General features: G+C 42.2%; 1 protein-coding gene across 9 annotated transcripts in view; it reads left to right on the top strand.

Annotated features, from left to right (window-relative positions):
* Positions 1–21,705, top strand: part of PTK2 (protein tyrosine kinase 2) — a 373,208-nt gene that overhangs the window by 122,777 nt on the left and 228,726 nt on the right. For all 9 annotated transcript variants that reach the window (XM_043539037.1, XM_043539034.1, XM_043539038.1 and 6 more), the window contains exon 3: positions 7,146–7,372. In XM_043539037.1, the coding sequence (XP_043394972.1) occupies positions 7,178–7,372 (195 nt within the window). In that variant the 5' untranslated portion in view covers positions 7,146–7,177. The remainder of the gene's footprint in view (positions 1–7,145; positions 7,373–21,705) is intronic.

Below are 21,705 nucleotides of genomic sequence, written 5' to 3' on the forward strand. Positions count from 1 at the left end.
CTTCCTGATAATCTGTCTGTGCCTCTGCCACGGTACCAAAAAGAGCTCTTCTAAGAGCTTCCTGAGTGACAAATCTTCCATAGTAGCAGCAGAGATGCTTAGAATTTAATGTCCATCAAGACCAAATTATATCCTAGTATTTTTTCCTCTCGGGCAAATTTGAGGAAACGTGGCTGGGCAGTGTGGGGAAGTTTTCAAGTATGCATTGTCTTCCTCTGTTGTACTACCTATATGGGCAGCCTGAATCTTTCATTCCTCGGTACTTCATACCAGTACTAAAATGCACATAACACACCCCAACACAAGTGCAACTTGCTACTATTTATTTAATGCTATAAATGGCTGAGCTTACAGGGACGTTGTCCCTTGATGGATGCCAATCACTGAATCCTAGGGTTGCCAGGTGTCTGGTTTTCAACTGGAAAGTCCGGTTGAAAAGGGGACCTGGCAGTGCCCAGTCACTGGAGTAACCATGATCAGCCTCCCTACCAAGAGGTGGGAAGAGCAGCAGCTGCTTGCAGAGAACTGGTTGGCTTCCAGACCTGGCTGCAGCCTCTACAGCAGAGAGGTAGGTACTGGCACTGCTGCCTAGGATTGCCAACTTTCTATTTGCAGAAAACCGAACACCCTTGCCCCGCCCCTTCCCCCAGGCCCCGCCCCCACTCATTCCATCCCCCCTCCCTGTGTCACTCACTGTCCCCCACCCTCGCTCACTCGCTCATTTTCACTGGGCTGGGAGTGCAGGAGGGGGTGAGGGCTCTGGAGTGGGGCTGGGGATGAGGGGTTTGGAGTGTGGGAGGGGGCTCAGGGCTGGGGCAGAGGGTTGGAGTGTGGGAAGGAGTTCGGGGTGCGGGCTCCGGGTGGTGCTTACCTCAGGCGGTTCCCAGATATGGCCGGCATGTCTCTCTGGTTCCTAGGCACAGGGGCAGCCAGGTGGCTCCCCCGCCTGCAGGCACCACCCCTGCAGCTCCCACCGGCTGGTGCTCAGGGTGGGGCAGCATGCAGATTCCCCGTGGCTATCCCTGTGCGTAGGAGCCAAAGGGATAGCCACTTCTGATAGCCACACAGAGTCTGCCTTAGCCCCACTGCAGGTGGCCAACTGAACTTTTAACAGCCTGGTCAGTGGTGCTGACCAGAACTGCCAGGGTCTCTTTTGGTATCTAATAACACATAGAGAACATAATAACACATAGAAAAGAGTGGGGATGGGCCTTTAACCAAATTAGAGTTAAACTTTTTTTTAATATTAGTGACTGTGGTACGTCTCATAATCTGTTTAGCCCTCACTTAAATCAGTTTAGTTTAATTTAGTAATTTACTAGTACATGCTAAACAAGGGTTAAATGGGTTTAAGTGCATGTACATTAGGGATGATCTGTTTAACTACACAGACTTCAAATTAATTTAGTTAAGATTGTATAACTTTTCTTATATAGACAAGCCCGAAGTATTAGAATACAATTGCAAATAGATGCACATTGGTAAATATCAATATGTATTTGTATAATACCACACTGAATCTGCTCATTAGGTTTGCTTCATTTGAGTGTGCAATCAGTTTTCTCTTTTAAAAAAAACCAAAGTCTCCGAGAAGATATGTGGGGAAAATCTACCTATAGAACAGGTGAGACATTTAATGAACGCTCCTAAGGCTAGAGGGTTTTTTTACGTAATTTTTCTGTGGAGAATTTTGTTGTAGAAAGTAATCAAGTATGAGAAAAAAGTTTTCCAAAAGGCAAAGAACAAATATTTCTTTTAAACCTCTCATGATGAGCTAAAAGAAAAGGAGTACTTGTGGCACCTTAGAGACTAACAAATTTATCTGAGCTACAGCTCACTTCATCAGATGCACGTCTCATGAATCAGCACTATCTTGCTCAATCACACCAGCTTCCTGGGACGGGGGAGCGAGTGATGGGGGTGGGACAGAAGGAGCGAGCAGGGGGTGTGGCCTCAGGGGAAGATGTGGGCCAGGGCAGGGCCCCGGGGGAAGAGGTGGGGCAGGGTGTCTGGTTTTCAGCAATTAGAAAGGTGGCAGCCCTACTGAATCCTACTGGGGCCCTCAGTGGCTCCCAGATCTCTATCCAGGATTTGTATTTTCCAGGCAAGGCATTTTCCAGACAAGTAACATTCATAGTGGAAGCAGTTTAAAACATATACTCTTCGTGGGTCTAGAAATAGAAATCCACAGATAACATTATACTCCCAGCCAATGAGGCAAGGAGGTAAAAGGAATAGGCAAGCAAAACCAGAATAAAAGCAGCAGCCTCTCCTTTCTGGTTTGTCTGTAAAATTCTTTGCGTAATGTAGCATAACAAAAAATATAGGATACCTGCCACATTCTTGAGAGGATGAGGGAAAAGAAGAAGAATAACAAAAGCAGTTATCAGAAGGTAATTGCTTGTTTTCAACTGATTACTTTTTCTCCCATCCTACGTCTTGAATTTCTGACAGGAAAGTGGATGTAGCAAGATTTGTGATTGAAGAAAGAGGGACACTGACAAAAGCAATTGTACCTTTACTTCCCCAATGGTAGATGAATGCATGGTTAGTGACTGTCTATAGAGAAGCAATTCATAGTACCTCTGTGTAACACTCCTTGTTAAATGGTCATTAAAACTGTTCAAGAACCTTCTTAGCTTGGGCCCAAATCTGGCAAAGGAGAACTTGCATTCAAATAAATGGGTGCTGGAAGGAGTCGTCTGTGGGTGAAATCATATGCGGACTGTTCAGAGTTTTGGTTTTCTAGCCTAGAATATTATTATTAAATATGTCTCTGAATTCCAATTAAGATTTCACACTCATCTTCAGGGCTTAGACACACAACTTCATACATTTGGGCTAAACTAGTGTAGGGTTTAATGCTGCATAAGAAAAAATTGGAGAGCTTTTGTTTTTCATGAAATTACACGTTTTCTTTCAGATGCAGGTGACACATAACACAATTTTTTGATCACTTAGAGGAACCAAGATCTGTACTCAGTATGGGAAATTTAGGGTATGACTAAAATTGTATGTAACAAGCAACCTGATACATTTTCATGTCAGTACTCCTAAGGGGAAGCAGTGCAAAAGGAAGCTTGATAAAGTTGAGTGAAACAACTTTACATTATCTGTCTGAAGTGAAACTACTGTGTTTTTTAGGATGTCCTACATTATTTCTGGTCAATATTTCATTTTTTTCTCATTTTGAATATAATATCTTAGACTGTGTTGCTGGTACAGCAGCAACACATTTCTACAAGACCTTCATTTGTCTCTCTTGCATTAACAATACAGATAATCTAAAGTTTAGTTTCCTCTCAGTAACTTAAAAAATTGTCATCTAAAAGTAACTCAAAGAGCTTTGTAAAAGACTTTGAACATGGCGACATAAATAAATGAAGTCTGAATCTTGATTGTAGCTGTGAAGAGGCAGGTAATTAGATTTTTAAGGGAGAAATGAATTTCATAGTTTTGAAGTGAAATGGCTAAGTCATTTATCTGAAATATGACCTAGCAGGGGTATAAACTCATATATCTGAACATCTTCAAGCCTGAGGTGGGAATGAGAGGATAGAAATAATTTTTATTATAATCTGTATAGATCTTTGTGAGACATTCAAGCGTTAATATGCAGTTGCAGTGTGAAGAATGACAAAAAGGTGGTTCAAATAGTATTTGAACGTACAAACAGGACATTCTGGCCATCTGCCCTTCTTTGTACAACAGATATTAAACCAAAATAGTCCCAGTTTCATGCATCTTCTGAGTATTATCGAATTGACTCAAATTCATCAGTATGGTTATTGGAAAAGAAAAGATTTCTCTGAAAGAGAGCCCATTAAATGACCACTGTACCTACTCTATTTGTACTAATCATTTTTAAATCAATTGAAATGATTGATTTAATAATTTTTAAAATTGTCTTATCTCTGTGACCCACATTGCTGGGAAATCCTTAAATCAAAGCACTAAGTACTGATAGTGAGTTACATAACACTGAGCTTTATTGATCATGTCTGCACTGTGTGATGATTATTCACAAACACTGACTCTGTCCATGACCCACTCCTCTGGGAATAAGCAGTTCACAAAAGCTAGGATGAAGTGCGTAAGAGGGAGATTGTATTCTTGGTTGAGGCAGAAACAGTCTCGGGAAATGAGGTTCCAGAAGGGATTAGACTAATTCAGTCTTATCGCTTTTAGGGCATGCAGAAAGATGTCCTGTTGGAAAATATCCTCCAAATGTAACCAGAATGCTGCTGCTGATGATTTGCTTTGTTGCTGTTTTTATTAATCCTATAAGCAGGGAAAGTAAGAGGAAAAGAAGAATCCAGATAGTCCTCTAGGCACCTAAGTGTATCCTGATTTACCTGGGAAGGGCTTAGATACTACATTCTGGGCACTCTGGAAAATATGAAGACAGCTATAATAGAATTTAGTCATCCTCTATTCCCCTCCATACCCATGTGACACCCACGCACCCTCTCCTCCACCCCCCAGCCATGCACACACTTTGAGCACTGTGGCAGAGTTGGATAAGTCACCTGTCAATGACCTGCTGCATGATTTGATAAAAATCGGTGCCAACAGTCCAGGGACTCTGCTTCTTGAGGATCCATTCTTCTACTCTCTCTGCTCCGTTCTAGCATGTTGGTAGGATATTGAGAAATATTAGTGTTGCTGTCTAAAAAGCTTGGAATTTGTAGAATAGGACTTTTACCTAAAACATTGCAGACATTGGACAAGAGGACAGGGTAGCTAGACACACAACTTCAAATCCAAACAAGAGTGACTAGCATAATTGTAGCCGCATCAGCCTTGATATTATCCCATTCTAAAATATGGATACATTTGTTAATAAAATACTTTGGAAATATATCTCCATATGTGCTTCAGATAATTTCTCATCCTTAGTAACTTAGTAGTTTTTCTATTGAATACAAAGAGGGCTGAATTCGCACTGTAAAGCAAAAATCTGTCAGGGGAGTGCAAAAACCAAGGCTGTTTTGAGTTTATATGAGTACAAATAAGCATATAACACTGGTAATCTTATCTTTCTTTATAACTTAAAATAGCCAAACAAATGTTTTATAAACATTTTAGCTGTTTTTTGTTACATCCAACAGTACACTACCAGACTTCAGCTTAGAGCAAAGTCTTACAGCCACATTATAAGCTCTTGAAAATAGGGGGCTGGTTTAATGGAAATGTTAATAGACCCATAATAAGAAATGTAACATGTGTTGCTATAATTTAAAACCTATCAGAATTATTGCCCTTCTGGGACCTAATAAAAGAGGAACTTTTAGGTTTTTAAACAAAATTACAGTGAATCATAAAATGATTGAATTGTTATTAAAAACCTCCTTTTCTTATTTTTGGAATACTTTCTGTTAGTCTTGGTTAACTCTCCAAAACATAGCCTTATACTGTGCTTATACTGAGCTTTTGATATTCCATGTACTTGAAAGGCAAAGTTAATGGCAAGATTCAGATTCTCTTACATTTGGTAGCACCTGGCTGCTCAGTGTAAGTAAAGGTATCAGAATTTGGCTTTACATTACTTGACCAAGGTCTGTCAGCTGAGAATAGAACCCAGCTGTCCTTACTCTCTGTCCTTTTGGCCAGTAGACTTAAGAATATAGGTTTTCCTGAGATACCAGTTTAGCAGCGTCTTCTAGGGTATATTTTCTTTTGATTTTCATCCCTTCTTTTACTAGTGATCTTCCTCAAAACAAATATGTGCAATATAACCAGAAGACAAGCAAGTAAAATATCTTGCATATTTGCCCACAGTTCAGTCACTTGTCCTTCAGAAGAGTGTTCTGAAATGCTTTGAAAGCTCTCATGAATTTCCCTAAATCCCATCCTTGTATGAAACAGTAGTGGCTATGGTGCCCATCATTATTTCCCGTTCTCTGGGACTGAAAACTCATCAGCATTTAATGATGAGGTACAGAGTATTTGGAGGTTTGTATCCTCAGATTTCTTTGCAGTCTGCAGGAGACACAGTTCAACAAGCTATGTTCGTGTGCGGTTGGATAAACAGGAAGAAGTGGTTGGAATTGTAGCAGCTTTCTTGATGGAGGGCGTATGTCTACCATTTGTTCCTCCAGCTGGTTTTCAAGCTGGAAATCACGTCTGAGCCGCATCTGCTCATGGTTGACTCATTAGCAGCAGCGACCTTTTTCCTTTCCAGAAGCAGACCTTGCCACAACGATCCGCGCCTTCCACCACCGGGCAGAGTTATTCTCACATGCTGTATGTGGGCCTGTGCTTAAAGACCCCTTGGAAACTTCAGCTGTTACAAAGTGCACTTCCATGCCTCTTACCATGCAGTGTTTCATGTAGCGGGCACATTATACCTTTTCTCCATAGTCAGTAGTGACTTCCTTTGGTTTCTGGATGAAGAACATGGTGTTGGTTTTGACTTATACAGTTCTAAATGGTTTGGGTCCTGACTATCTCATTTTTTCCTCATGCAATAATGTAACACTCACAGTTAGCACATAGTTTTGATCTGATAGAGCCTTAGTCTAAACAGGAGGGCCTGGTGACTGGACACTTCCAGTACAAAGCATTCAGTTGTGGGACATATCCAAATTGTTGACCTTCACAGAGTGGTGCAAGGCTTATATAGAGGGCACTTCAGAATTTGCCTTCCAGTTTTGACAGGCATTACAGCCCTCCCACAGGTCTACAATCACAGTAAAACTAGAGCATGAGCTAATTCTTTATAATTTAGATACAAAATGTCTGGTCTCACAGACCTCTTTAAGAGGGGTGGGATATGAGGTATGAGAGAGAGAGATGAGGAAGTTGAGGGGAAATGATCTTGTTAATGGCAGAAGGAAAAGCTTTTGTGGATATTGAATGGTTTGAAGGAAGATAATTTTGTTTAGGGATGAGTCAGAGAGTTTTCCTGAATATTAATCCACTTGGATTTTTGTAAACATGTTTTAGAAAATATGTATAACGGTTACAGCTTTGGGTAGCAGCAAATTAAAATAAATAACTAATCCTTGAAGAGTCCGAGTTAAAGATCTGAAAAACATCCCCTTTCTTTAGGATTTGCCATAAAGATTTTTATGTATATATTAATCGGTGTCAGGCTGAGGTACAACCAAAATAATTTATTTTCTCTTTTTCCCCTTTCCCAGAATATGACAGATACCTAGCATCTAGCAAAACGATGGCAGCAGCTTACCTTGATCCAAACTTGAATCATACACCAAGTTCAAGTGCAAAGACACACCTCAGTACTGGGGTGGAGCGTTCCCCAGGGGCCATGGAACGAGTCTTAAAGGTCTTCCATTACTTTGAAAGTAGCAGTGAGCCAACAACGTGGGCCAGTATTATCCGGCACGGAGATGCTACTGATGTCCGGGTAAGTCTGTTTCCAGAATTCTTATTCTCTAAAGGCTTGTGTATGTTAATATTAAGAAAGTGTGGCACAGGCAACTCTAAAGGCTAAGGAACACAGATGTTCTGCAGTTTATTTTAAATCTTTATCTGACACATGCTGTGAATCATTTCAGGCAAAGCTTTAATTTCTAACAATTTTCTCAGAGAAAAGGCAGACGTGCAAATTGTACCTTAACTTGACAGGGCTACTGACATTAATTTCGTTCTCATTTTCTCTGGCATAAAGACTTCAATATGGAAGAACAGCAGCTGAGCTTGATCACACCTGCTTAGATTATTTTACCAGTGCGTTTCCAAAAAGGCGAATGTGTGACTTAAGTGAGTAACAGAAAAAAGCTGTGAGAAGCAGAGCCTTAAATTATTTATTCTGGAGTGGATGGTAGAATAGTACAAGCAGGCCTATGTGGAAGGCACAAGTAGCAATCGGATATTAAGAGACCGTTATTTTAAGATTTCCTGGAAGAGGATTCTCTCTTTGAGGTCTTAGTGCTGTTTATTAAATTAAAGGAAGGAGCCAGAGAACATCTGAAAATGCAAGGATCAATTTCTTTACTTGCTTGGTGTCTTTGTTTTCTCCAAAATTCAGATTTTTCTGCGTGCGCCTCCTCTCCCCCCCCCCCCCTTTTTTTTTTTTTTTTTTTTTTTTAATAATCCCTCTTCGAGTGACCTATAATCAGGATCTGCTGAAGACAGGTAACGCGTAGAACAGAAGACAAGGTTCAGAAGACCTGGGTTCTGTTTGTAACTGCTACTGACATTTCTGTAAGAGAAAACTCTTTTTAAAAAAAAACAATCAAAATGTAAAGAGTCTAGAATGCCCTCCCCTCTTCCCATTGTTTCTCTTAGCACTGCTGTGTATGGAAAGAATTAACAGCATTGTGAATCGTGGAACAATTTTTTGAACCCCTTCCCCGCTTTAAAATGTCACCAATTCCTGTCCATGATTATCTTCCCACTTAAGGGTCAACCTAAGTGTGAGTTTGGTTAGTGAAATTATTTGTTTAAACCCCAAAGTAGCTCATTTTATATAAAATGTGTGTGTGGTGGGGGCATAAGGGGAGGGGAAGGCAAGTGCCTCCTACTGCAGAAGTGGTTACCAGCTGCTTATTCCTTTCGATACCAGCAGTCTGTTTACAATGCTTTAATTTTTCAAGGCTATTTTTGAATGGGGAGAGGGGCTAAAAACTGTTTTCCCCCCCAAATGAAAGCTAACATTCTTGTGTACCTTTATCATTCCCCAAATCAAAAGTGCTTTTAGTTGTGGGATATGTAGGGTCCCAAGCACTAACTTTAATAGTAGTAAATTCAAGAGTAAGCCCATATTCAGAGTTACATGTGGCCATTTAAAGTGCAACAATCAAAGTCTTAATTTTATAAAGGCTGAACAAATCAAAAAGTATGTTTTAAAAAAAAAAAAAAAAAGAAAGAAAGAAAGAAAATTGTAATTGTATGCTTATGCCTACTTTAATTTTCAGGTTTTACATATGACCAGATGTAACTGATTTCTTTGCACACTTGTTTCTGAGAACAGTGTTCAAATATTTCCCCCTGTGTTTATCTTCTTTGTAGCTAAGACGGGAGAGTGTTTTTTGGACACAGGACAGGTTACTGAAACACTTCATTCTTGTAATGAACGATGAACATGAAATTTTGAATCTTTACAAAAATTGGGACAAACTTTCTTTAAGCAATAGTGTTTTTGGAAGGAGTACATGATCTACACTAATAATGTAGTGCCACCTTGTTACCATGCCTTGATGTTTATTTTAGAAGCAGTAAACAATTATTAGAGCACATGCTCACATTCCATTAACATTACTGCTGTTATACCAAGCAGAATAACTTAAAATAAAAATAATGCCTTTAAGGCTTCTACAGCAGCTGTCTAGATTTTCCCACCTTGTTATGAAGGAGGTAGATCCCACAATAGGGCCCACTTGGCTCAATTAGAAGTTCTTTTTTGTTTGCTTCAGAATGACTTCTTGAGCGTATCCAAAGCTTCAAGGCTTTTTTAGATGGTTGTGCAATGTTTTTTTAAAAAAGTTTTCAAGTCTTTTAACCTGTCAGTCTATTTTATGGGATCTTAGCAGGGAACTTTCCAATTTTCAAAGGAAGTCTGTGAGCTCTCCTGGAAACCCCAAATCCTTCTATTAGAGGTGTTTCTGCAGTTAAAGTGGTAGATGTTTGTGGCATGCACTAATGTCAAGGTGATGGCATTTCCTTTCCCACTTCCTGATACGTCCGATTCCCTAATCATTTTGGATTGCCTTTATTTTTAACCAAATCAGGTTTGCCTTTATCCATGGTAAGGATGCATTTGACACCGGACACAAATCAGACGTCAAGAATTATAACATTCAAAAACCAGTCAGAGAACATTCAGTCTCTCTGGTCATTGGATTACAGACCTAAAAGTCACAATATTACAACAAAAAAACTTCAAAAACAGACTCCAACGAGAGACTGCTGAATTGGAATTAATTTACAAACTGGTCACCATTAAATTAGGCTTGAATAAAGACTGGGAGTGGATGTGTCATTACACAAAGTAAAACTATTTCCCTATATTTATTTTTCCCCCCTACTGTTCCTTACATGTTCTTGTCAACTGCTGGAAATGGCCCATCTTGATTATCACTACAAAAGGTTTTTGTTTTTTTTCCTCTCCTGCTGGTAATAGCTCACCTTAACTTGTTAAGTGTTATAGTGTGTATGGTAACACCCATTGTTTCCAGTTCTCTCTGTATATAAAATCATCCTACTGTATTTTCTACTGCATGCATCCGATGAAGTGGGCTGTAACCCACGAAAGCTTATGCTCAAATAAATTTGTTAGTTTCTAAGGTGCCACAAGTACTCCTGTTCTTTTTGACACTACTGCAGCCTCGTGTATTCTTGGAGGGGACTTTGGTTTTCTCTCAACCCTCTAATACTTTTTCATAAGGAATTGTTGCACTGATTTGTAAACCTGTTAGATTTTAATTCAGTCTTTACCCGCTCAGGAACAATCTCTTCGAACCGGTTAAGGTATGTCCTTATCATAATCTGATTTTGAAGATGGCTTTTCTACTAGCCATCACATCAGATAGAGATTCAGGCTCTCAGAATCATACACCCCTACACTATTTTTCACAAGGATAAAATGTTCTTGCTCCTAAAACCAGTGGTGTGGTTAATAGATTCACTGAAATTAAAAGGATATCTAGTAAAAACTATCTGTTTAATTCCCCATTATCTTTCCTAGGCCTGATTACTTAATGGGACTGGCTGTGTTGCACAGGCCGGGTGTGAAATGAGCCATTAGTATTTATTTGGACAGAACCAAACCATGACACAGATGACTTCCAGTTATGTGTGCCTTTTGGAGAAAAATTAAATGCCAAGCTATTTCTGTTCAAAGACAGCCAGAGTGGGTCAAAGCTGAGTGCCCTAGCCCAGAATGACTAGGCTGAAGACCTGCCACAAGACAACCTAACAAGCAAATGGAAATAATTGGCACTTACTTTATCAATTTATTATAATAATCAAAAGCCAATGTATATATGTGTATAAAAATGGTATCCATTTCCTATTCCTTTCACTCCATACTCGGTAATTCAATTGTCTTGTTAGACTGTTAGCTCTTCAGAGACTTTGTCTTCAGCATCTAGCATGATAAGGGCTCCTTCTGCAACAGAGGGGTAGCTGCTTTACAGGGTTGTCTCGGGAATGTGTCTGTTGCTGAAATTTGTAAGGCTGGTGCTTGGAGTTTCATTCACACTTCTACAATTCAATCTCTTTCATTAGTCCTTCCCTGTTCTCTCCCTGTGGCTTTCTACTGCTTACTGACATACAGTGGGCATCTCCAGGGCCAGTTAAGAAGGTTGTTCCGCAATACTCATGAGTGTGCTATCTGTCCTGCTGGGTATGTTTGAAGGCAGTTGAGAAATGTTATTCAGGGGGCTCCAGAATTCCACCCTGTAGGCGCATGCTCCTGGAACCGAAATAGTTTTAATTTTTCTGTTTTATTAGTTAATTTTAACAGAGACATTTCCTGAATCATTTGGTTGCCAGTGGTGTTTTGGGGACTTTGAGATTATTGGCCTGCAGTTTGCTGTAAACATTAAGGATTTTGTACAAAAGCCTTTTCCTGGTCCTTTGTTTTAGCGGACTGGGGTGAAGAGGAGGAAACCCAAGAAGAAGCATAGTATATGCAGGGAAGCCCTGTAGCAGCAAGGAGAAACCACGCTGGGTAAAAAGTGAGGTGGCAAAATTTACAGATGATACAAAATTACTAAAGATAGTTAGGACCCAGGCAGACTGTGAAGAGCTACAAAAGGATCTCTCAAAACTGGGTGACTGGGCAACAAAATGACAGATGAAATTTAATGTTGATGAATGCAAAGTAATGCACATTGGAAAGTATAATCCCAACTATACATATAAAGTGATGGGGTCTAAATTAGCTGTTACCACTCAAGAAAGAGATCTTGGAGTCATGGTGGATAGTTCTCTGAAAACATCCACTCAATGTGCAGCGGCAGTCAAAAAAGTGAACAGAATGCTGGGAATAATTAAGAAAGGGGATAGATAATAGGACAGAAAATATCATGTTGCCTCTATATAAATCCATGGTACGTCCACATCTTCAATACTGCGTGCAGATGTGGTCTCCCCATCTCAAAAAAGATAGATTGGAATTGGAAAAGGTTCAGAAAAGGGCAATAAAAATGACTAGGAGTATGGAACGGCTTCCATATGAGAAGAGATTAATAAGACTGGGATTTTTCAGCTTGGAAAAGAGATGACTACGGTGCGGATATGATTGAGGTCTATAAAATCATGACTGGTGTAGAGAAAGTAGATAAGGAACTGTTGTTTACTACTTCTCACAACACAAGAACTAGGGGGTCACCAAATGAAATTAATAGGCAGCAGGTTTAAAACAAACAAAAGGAAGTATTTCTTCACATAACGCACAGTCAACCTGTGGCGCTCCTTGCCAGAGGATGTTGTGGTGGCCAAGGCCATAACAGGGTTCAAAAAAGAAATAGATAAATTCATGGAGGATAGGTCCATCAATGGCTATTAGCCAGTATGGGAAGGAATGGTGTCCCTAGCCTCTGTTTGCCAGAAGCTGGGAATGAGTGACAGGGGATGGATCACTTGTTGATTACCTGTTCTGTTCATTCCCTCTGGGGCACCTGGCACTGGCCACTGTCGGAAGACAGGGTCCTGGGCTAGATGGACCTTTGGTCTGACCCCATAGGGCCATTCTTATGTTCTTATGTGCCCAGACTGTCAACAAGACTCTCACTTGCCAATGCTATTGCCACAGAGTCAAAGGCAGCAGCTGAATTTCTCCACTTCTTGACAGGAGTGATTGTGTCTCAACAGACAGCTGTGGGAATACTAGCTGCAGAATCAGGCACTACAGAGTATGCTGGACTGGTAAGACTCTCTCAGGCCCACTCCCTACACTTGACTCAGGATTGCAGCAGTAGCCCTCTAGGTCGTTAAGATGTGTTTTTTGGGCAATGAGTGGCGAGACTGGTATTCCACCTCAGACCAGCACAGACCCAGTGCAGTTGGTCTCAAAGGGAGCCTTGGTAATATCACAGCCCCTGCCATATACCTGACCTGGAAGGTCAGTCTGCTATGTTTCTTCGTGGGGTCCACTCCTTATATGGGATGTATGATGGAACAGGATGGTGATGTTACTAGACCCTCCTCTTTAGTCAGAAGAGGGGAACATGCTCGAATTAGAAGAGAGCGAGTCCTATACTGATTTCTCCTCCCTTTCATCATCTCTCTGAATTAAAACTAATGAAATATTTGGAAACCAGAGGGGAAAGGCACTGCCCAAATGGTAGAGAAGTCCATCCCTTGGATCCTGAGGTGGTATCCCAGGGAGATTGAGAACTGTCGGACTCAATAAAGTCTTATACTTGAGAGGTTATTTCCCCAGGAGTGTTCTTGAGCAAGTGTTCTTAAAGGTAATTGCTCTAGACCCAAAAGAGAGTTTCTTCTTCAAGTGCTTGCGCATATCAATTCCATTCTAGGTGGAGCTTCCCATCAAAGATTGCCATGGCGCAAGTCACCCTCGCCTAGACAGTCTCCCAGATGTTGGTCCTCACCGGGGTGGGATCGCTCCCAGTCACGGCAACAGTCTCCATCCTCCCAGTACTGCTCGTCGGGCAGGCACCAATCCTTGCCTCTCAGGTCGCCGACCAGGGTCAGTTGGCAGACTCGGACCTTGACAGCTCCGCCCTGGTCGCTGGAAGGGCACTTGTTTTACTTGGACTGGGAGTTCAGCCCCTTGCAAAGGAGGGGTGGTTCTCCGCCAACCCAGCACGGCACCTGCAGTGACGACATGACAGCAGCAAGAGTGGCCTGCTCAATGTCTGTACAGGAACCCGTAGGGTATGCCCATAATGCCAGGCCTGTATTCCCACCAGTCCTCCCTGGCTGCTTCGGACAAACCGCCTCCGGCACTGGAGTCAGAACACAGTACCGAATCTGATGTGGGGGCAGCGCATCGGACTCAAGCAACTAAGGAGCCATCCCCAGAGAAGGAAGGGGAGCCCGCTCCTCCCCCGGCGGTGCACTTGTCATCGTCAGCTTCAGAGCTTCAGGTGGTGGGTCCCTCCCAAATGGGCAGCCCTCTGTCCCCCGACAACTTCAAGGAGCCACAGGCCCTCCTTAAGAGTGTGACTACCAACTAGAACTTGAAAATTGAGGATGTCGCGGAGGAGTCCAACAACCTCTTTAACATTATATCCTCCTCCATATAACGGGTTGCACTGCCCATCCACCCCAGGGTCCTTCAGATTGGCAAATCGCTGTGGCAGACCCCTCTTCGATTCTGCCTGCTTCTAAGAAGGCAGAAAAGAAGTATTATGTCCCTGCAAAACAGTTCGAATATCTGTATACACACCCTCCAGCAGCATCACTGGTTGTGTCCGCTGTTAATGAAAGGGACGGGCAGGGCCAAGTCAGTGGCATGTTAAAAACGGAGACTCCGTGACTGGACTTATTTGGCGGAAAGATTTATTCGACGGCAAGCCTGCAATTTTGAGTGTCTAATCACCAGGCCCTGTTAGGCAGGTACAATGTTAACCTGTGGGCTTCCCTTAACAAATTCAAGGAGGCCCTCCTGCAGGACCAAGCCCAGGAATTCGCCACTTTAGTCGACGAAGGCACAGTGGTGGCAAGGGGGGGCCTTCAGATGGCCTGGGACACTACTGACTCAGCAGCCAGGTTGGTCGCCTCCGTGGTGGCCGTGAGGTGCAGCTCCTGGTTGTAGTCCTCTTGGTTATCCCAGGAAGTGCAGGCCACTCTACAGGACCTCCCGTTTGAGGAGACGGGGTTCTTCTCTGAGCTCACGGACTTGAGACTCCATGGTCTTAAAGACTCCCATGCCACCCTCCACTCTTTTGGGCCTCCATACTCCTCAGCAGGCCAGGAAGCCGTTTCGCCCTCTGCCACCGCAGTCTAGGTCCTGGGGAACTCCCTGGCTGGGCACCTACAGAAGAAAGGATAGTGACAAGGGGTCTGAGCAGCAACACCTGTCGTCTTCCCGTTCGTCTGCTCAGCCTGGCCCTTCCAGAAACGAAGGAGGCCAGAAGCAGTCATTTTGAGGATGCATTTGAGACACACATGGCTCAGGCCCCTGCAGGCATGGCTGGCGTCAGTCTATGTCCCCAACAGACACAGCATGACTGGGTTGTCAGGGTCCCGGACCACATACGGTCATCACTCACCTAATGGCAGAGTCCTGCATTGGAGACCCTCGTCGCCGATGCCTTGGACCTGGGGTGGAGAGCCCACTTGGGTGATCTCAGCACGCAAGGCCATTGGTCGAGTCACGATTGCTCCCTACACATCAACGTAAGGGAGCTCAGAGCGATTCACCTGACCTGCCAAGCCTTCCTAATTCACATAAAAAGCAGGGTGGTCCAGATCCTGATGGACAATACAGTGGCCATGATCTATATCAACAAGCAAGGCAGAGCCAGATCGTCTGCCCTTTGCCAAAAAGCTCTCAGGCTCTGGGACTTCTGTGTACAGCATGGCATCCATCTCGTAGCTGCACATCTCCCTGGGCCAGGAGCGCTTTGGCAGATCGCTTCAGCGGGACCTTCTCGTCTCACAACGAGTGGTCCCTCCATCCGGAAGTGGTCAGCATCATCTTCCAGAGGTTGGGGACTCCCCAGGTGGACCTGTTCGCATCCAGGCAGAACAGGAAATGCCCATTTTTTGCTCGATTTGGGGGATTGATAGAGGCTCACTGTCAGATAATTTTCTACTCCCGTCGTCGGAGGAATCTGTTGTACACCTTCCCCCTAGTGCTGTTAATTCACGGGATCTTCATGAAGATCAAGCAGTACCGAGTGAACGTGATCCTCATAGCCACAGCTTGGCTGCACCAGCACTGGTTCGGCACACTTCTGGACCTCTCAGTGCCTGCTCTGTTACAGCTGCTGCTCAGGCCAGACCTCCTGTCCCAAAACCACGACAGTCTTCTGCTTCCAAACATGGACGCACTGCACCTGACGGTTTGGCTGCTGCATGGTTAAATGCGAAGGAGCGGGCATGCTCGGCCAGTGTCCAATAGGTCCTGTTGGGCAGCAGAAAGCCCTCCACCAGAGCAACCTCCCTGGCCAAATGGAAGTGGTTTGCTTGTTGGACCTCGGATAAAGGCATTCAGCCCAAGCAGGCCTCGCTGTGGTTAATCCTGGGCTGCCTTCTGCTTCTAAAGCTCCAAGGCCTGTCCCTTTCATCTATCAAAGTCCACTTGGCTGCTATCTCGGCCTTCCATCCGCTGCTCAAGGGTAGATTGTTTTTTGCCCAGGACATGACTGCCAGGTTCCTCAAGGGCGTCGAGCGCCTCTACCTGCAAGTCAGGAATCCAGATCCCTTTCCATTAGATGTGTTGCCTGTGCAGGGATAAAAGGTGAAGGAATCAAATAATGTTTTACTCAAGTCAACAGATAAGACTGAATACACAGAAAAAAGATCTGTTGAGGAAAAGACCCCACACTTTAGAGTCATTGGAAGTCTTCCATGTAGGCCAGATGGGAGGAAGAAGTAATCTATTTCATTGAATATCTTTCTGTAAATACTTTGAGTCAGGGACCATCTTTTTGTTATATATGTTTACCATGACTGGCATAAAGAGGCATGGTCCCTGATGGGGGCCTCTAGAGACTACCACAATACAAATAATGAATAATGATGATGATTATAATAAAAGGGCCAGAAGTGAATGGAACTAACTTGAATTACACTGGCTGAGGATCTGGCCCTAAGATTTCAGTTTTTTTTAAGCAATTACAGCAACAGCTCAGATTGTTTATAAAATTGATTTGGGGTTCCTTTAGCTCTGTGCCTCTGTCATGTGTGCACTTCCTAAATAAGCTGATCTTTGTGTTGCTGAGATAGAAAGATTTATAGAACAAACCCATAGAAACAAACATATAGGCTACAGAAGAGGTATCTAAACCTTGCAACACAGAGGGCTGTGGTGGCAATTTGCCAGGAGCCTGAAGTAATTTGCATATGTGTGTACATAAATGTTTTTGTCCATTAAATAGGTGTAGCCATATATTCTTGTATCTTTCTTGCAATAAAACTGATAGTTGATTTGCATTGTCCTCATCCTGTAGTTACAGGGAGAGGCAATGTGCAAATTAGAAAATTTAGGAGTTGCTGTGTCCCTGGCGCTCAGCCACAATCATCGTGAAATATCTTTTCCTCCCTCCACATGCTACCATGGTCCAAGTTAAAGTGGATCCTCCTCCTTCCTTTCAACTCCCCAGTCCTTGACCAAGAAATACAGTAAAATGTGGGGACATAAATAATTAAGGCAGTTTTCTAAGCTGTGCCTTGTCTTGTTTTTCTCCTCCTACAATTCATTTTAATCTTTCTATTGCTTTTTCTTTCTTCCTTGTGTTTTTCTCTTTCTCTCTCTGATCTTTCTATTCTCCAAACTCTGTCCTTCCATGGCAGTTCCCAGTCTCTCTCCACTTCCATTGCTTGGTTCTTTCCCACAAAGTCTGTGTTCGTCCATTCCTGTCTTGGCTGGCTTTCTTAACAATATCTAGTCCTTCCCTAGCGCCCCAAGGTCTCCCTCTGCATTTGGTCCTTGGACCATTCTTTGGAAATTCCTATGCCATGGCTTGTGGTTTTGGGTGAATGCAACAGTTAACAAGAGACCTGAGAATGTGATCTGGTGGCACAATTTACAGAGGAGGAAAGGAAGGTGGCTTTAGTGCATTGAGAGCCAACTATAAGGGGCAGTAGGGCAAGATTAATACGCTATACAATAATACATAGAAACTGGTGGTCTTCCTGTCATTTTGTGAAAGAATCTGGGCAAAAATGTACTTAGAAGAGGGCTTGGACACAGAGGAGACTTCCTGCACATCTGATGAGAATGGCTCAGATATCATGGACTTGGGCCTTTCATCATTTGGTAGTGCCAAAATGCAGACCAAACTTAAAATCAACCCTGAGGTGGCTTTATTGGGCAATAGAGAGAACCAGTCCATCTCTTGCACAGGACAGATCTGTCTGGAAATTGCTTCTGCACTTTACTAGTGACATGTCTACTGTTGAAACTGTGGAGCTGTGTTTGAGTGATAAGAACAGCCCAAATGACAGAAGAATTTGTCAGACTAACTACATATTAAGAAATCTGAGACTCATTCTTGAGCATTATTGGTAAATGAGCTAGAAAGTAGGTACCCTCTGCTGTTCCATAAGTATCTCATTTTTCTTGTTTTGTATTTAGTACGTGCCCACATTATGGATGGGTACCTGAGCCAGGTGACAGGACATAACTCTGCTCCTTCCAAGTGAAATATACACTTATCTGATAAAGATCTATAGAAATAGCACGATGGACATAAATCTATAGTCCTGTGTCCAGAAGCAACTATGAATGGTCCCCTTTTGTACCACAGTAATGAGGCTAATTACTACTACTACTACTGAAAAAAAATATCTTTGGTGTATAAATTGCATATTGTTACATTTCTTACATTGATGGAAAGCACTCTGAGATCCTTGGATGACAGGCAAAAGGTAAAATATATTGATTAAAACAATATAATTATTTTTCAGTAAAATGTCAATAAGTTTCAATAAGTCCTGGAACACTGGGGGGAAGTTCCAGAAGACTAGAAGAAAGTTAATGTTGTGCAAATATTTTAAAAGGGTGGAAAGGATGACCCCCAGGTATTTATAGTCTGTCAGTCTGACATAATTTCCAGGCAAGATTATGGAGTGGTTGATACGGGATTCAATTAATAAAGCATTAAAGGAGGGTAGTATAATTAATGCTAATCAACATGGGTTTATGGAAAAAAGATCCTGGCAAACTAACTTAATATCTTTTTTAATGAGATGACAAGTTTGGTTGATAAAGGTAATAGTGTTGATGTAATAGACTTCTATAAGCATTCTCTTGGTTCCACATGTCATTTTGATTAAAAAACCTGGAAGATATAAAATAAACATGGCACACATTAAGTGGATTGAAAGATGGCTAACTGAGAGATCTCAAAATGTAATTGTAAATATGGAATCATCGAGCACGATCTTGCAGGGATCAGTTCTTGGCCGAAGCTATTTTTTATTTTTTATCAGTGACCTGGAAGAAAACATAAAATCATTACTGATAAAGTTTGCAGATGACCCCAAAATTGGGGGAGTGATAAATAATGAAGGGGAGAGGTCTGTAAGCCTGAGTGATCTGGATTGCTTGGTAAACTGCATGCAAGCAAACGATACATGTTTTAATGTAGTTAAATGTCTATGAACAAAGAATGTAGGCCATACTTACACAGTGGGAGACTCTCTCTTAGGAAGCGGGGACTCTCAAAAAAATGATTTGGAGTTGTGTTGGATAACCAGCTGAACCTGAGCTCCCAGTGTGACGCTGCAACCAAAATGGCTAATGTGATCCTTGGATCCATAAACAGGGAAATCTCAAGTAGGAGTAGTGAGGTTATTTTACCTGTGTATTTAGCACTGGTACGACCACTGCAGGAATACTGTGTCCAGTTCTAGTATCCACAATTCAAGAAGGATGTTGATAAATTGGAGATGGTTCAGAGAAGAGCCACAAAAATGATTAGTGATAGACTCAAAGAGCTCAAGCTATTTAGCTTAACAAAGAGAAGTTTAAGGGATGACTTGATTACAGTTGATAAGCACTTACATGGGGAACAAATATTTATTAATAGGCTCTTCAATCTAGCCAAGAAAGATATAACATGATCTAATGTTTGGAGTTTGAAGCTACACAAATTCAGACTGGAAATATGGCATAAATTTTTGACTGAGGGTGCTTAACCATTGGAACAGTTTACCAAGGGTTATGGTGGTTCTCCATCACTGACAATTTTTTAATCAAGATTGGATGTTTTTCTAAAAGATATGCTATAGGAATTAATTTGGGGAAGTTCTGTATCTTGTACGGGAGGCTAAACTAGATCAGCGGTTCTCAAACTGTGGATCAGGACCGCAAAGTGGGTCACGACCCCATTTTAAGGGGGTCCCCAGGGCTCATGATAGACTTGCTGGGCGCTGGGGCCAAAGTTAAGAGGCCAAGCCCCACTGACCAGGGCTGAAGGCGAAGCTTGAGGGCTTCAGCCCTGGATGACAGGGTTCAGGTTACAGGCCCCCCAACTGGGGATGAAGCCCTTGGGCTTCAGCTTTGGCCCCCGTCACCTGGAGTGGCGGGGCTCATGCTTCGGTCCCCCATCCTGGGGCCGTGTAGTAATTTTTGTTGTCAGAAGGGGGTCGCGGTGCAACGAAGTTTGAGAACCCCTGAACTAGATGATCATAATTGTCCCTTTTGGCTTTGGATTTTAAGAATAGATGTTGTGTGGCTAAATCCTACTGCAGTAAGCATGAATGTGGGTATTCCATAGTTGTGTTTTTTCTTTGGAAATTTTAAATCCTACTTACTTGAAGCTTTGGAGTCCAGTACAGTTCAATTCATAACTTCCTGCTTGAAACTTTAGCAGTCTTATAGCACTTTGAGTGTGTAAAGTGCTGCATTAACATTAACTCTTATAATGTACCTGTGTGGGAGATAAATGTATTCCTTAACTGGGAAACTGATAAGTTGGAATGTACTCAAGGCCACACAATGGTCATTGATAGAGTCAGGATTGGAACTCAGGTGTTCCTTCCCTACAATCCTGGTCCTAGAACACCCTGTACTATTCCATGAGCTAGAAAAGATTAGTCATACTTAAGCTTGTGAAATTTTTAAATATCACTGTGGTTAGAGCGTCAAGCATTTAGTCATGGCTTACTTCAGGGTGTTTGAGTTCCTACTGTACAGTTGTTAAGCAGTTAAACTGTTAGTCTGAAAACCTCTGATTAAAACATTCTAGTCACTGTTATAAGGAGCATCAGGCATGCTTGTGGCAAGGTTTCCCAACTTGTGAAGTCTCTTGTTAGCATGAAAGACAGAGAAGCTGTCATCCATGCACAAGTTATGGCAATTGCTTTGTCTGGTATTGGAAGTGTCCCTAGACAGTCTGGGGAGGCTTTCCAGAACTCCGAGACTTTCCCTGCATTATTTAACAAGGGTCAGAGTTGAGTACACTGGCCCAAATTATGGCTGCCCTGCCAGTAAAGCTCTTGGAGATTTAATCTTTTGCTGCTTTGTAACACTAGCAGGCTAAAACAAAACCCTGCTCTACTCTGAGGGAATTTTCTAGATTATATGTATGTAGCTGTTTCACACACACGGACAGATCCTCACTTAGTGTAAATTGTTGCCCAATGGAGCTATCCTGATTTATTCAAGGTGAGGATCTGGCCCCACGTAGTTGAAATTAAGCTTCTTTAATGTTTTTTGTGTAAAATGAAAGAACTCTCTATATTAAAAGCTTGAAAGTCTCAATCACATTATTTTCTTATTTTTCCATTTTGGGGTCAAGCTTAGTATTGGAATAGTCTAAGGAAGCCTGATAGCAAAATGCAATATTTATTTTGATTTGTAGTATGCACCAGTTCTTGCGCTCTGCATAAATGTACAAGTTTGTAAAATAGTAATGAAATTAAAGGTTGTCTTAATTCATTCTTCAGCATATTTAATTTTTGATAAATGTATTTAAGTTAATTGATTAGATTGTAAAAAGTACTTCTCATTGGTTTACTAAACTTGAGAAGAGAGGTGAATCCATTTTACTTTATCCATCTATTAAGTTGTATTTACCTTTCATCTCCGTTCTCTAAATGTTTTCTAAATTTCTCACTGAATGGGCTACCTCTGCTTGTTTACTTTTCTGT

The sequence above is a fragment of the Chelonia mydas genome, chromosome 2, assembly GCF_015237465.2.
Source record: "Chelonia mydas isolate rCheMyd1 chromosome 2, rCheMyd1.pri.v2, whole genome shotgun sequence".
Lineage (NCBI taxonomy): Eukaryota > Metazoa > Chordata > Testudines > Cheloniidae > Chelonia > Chelonia mydas.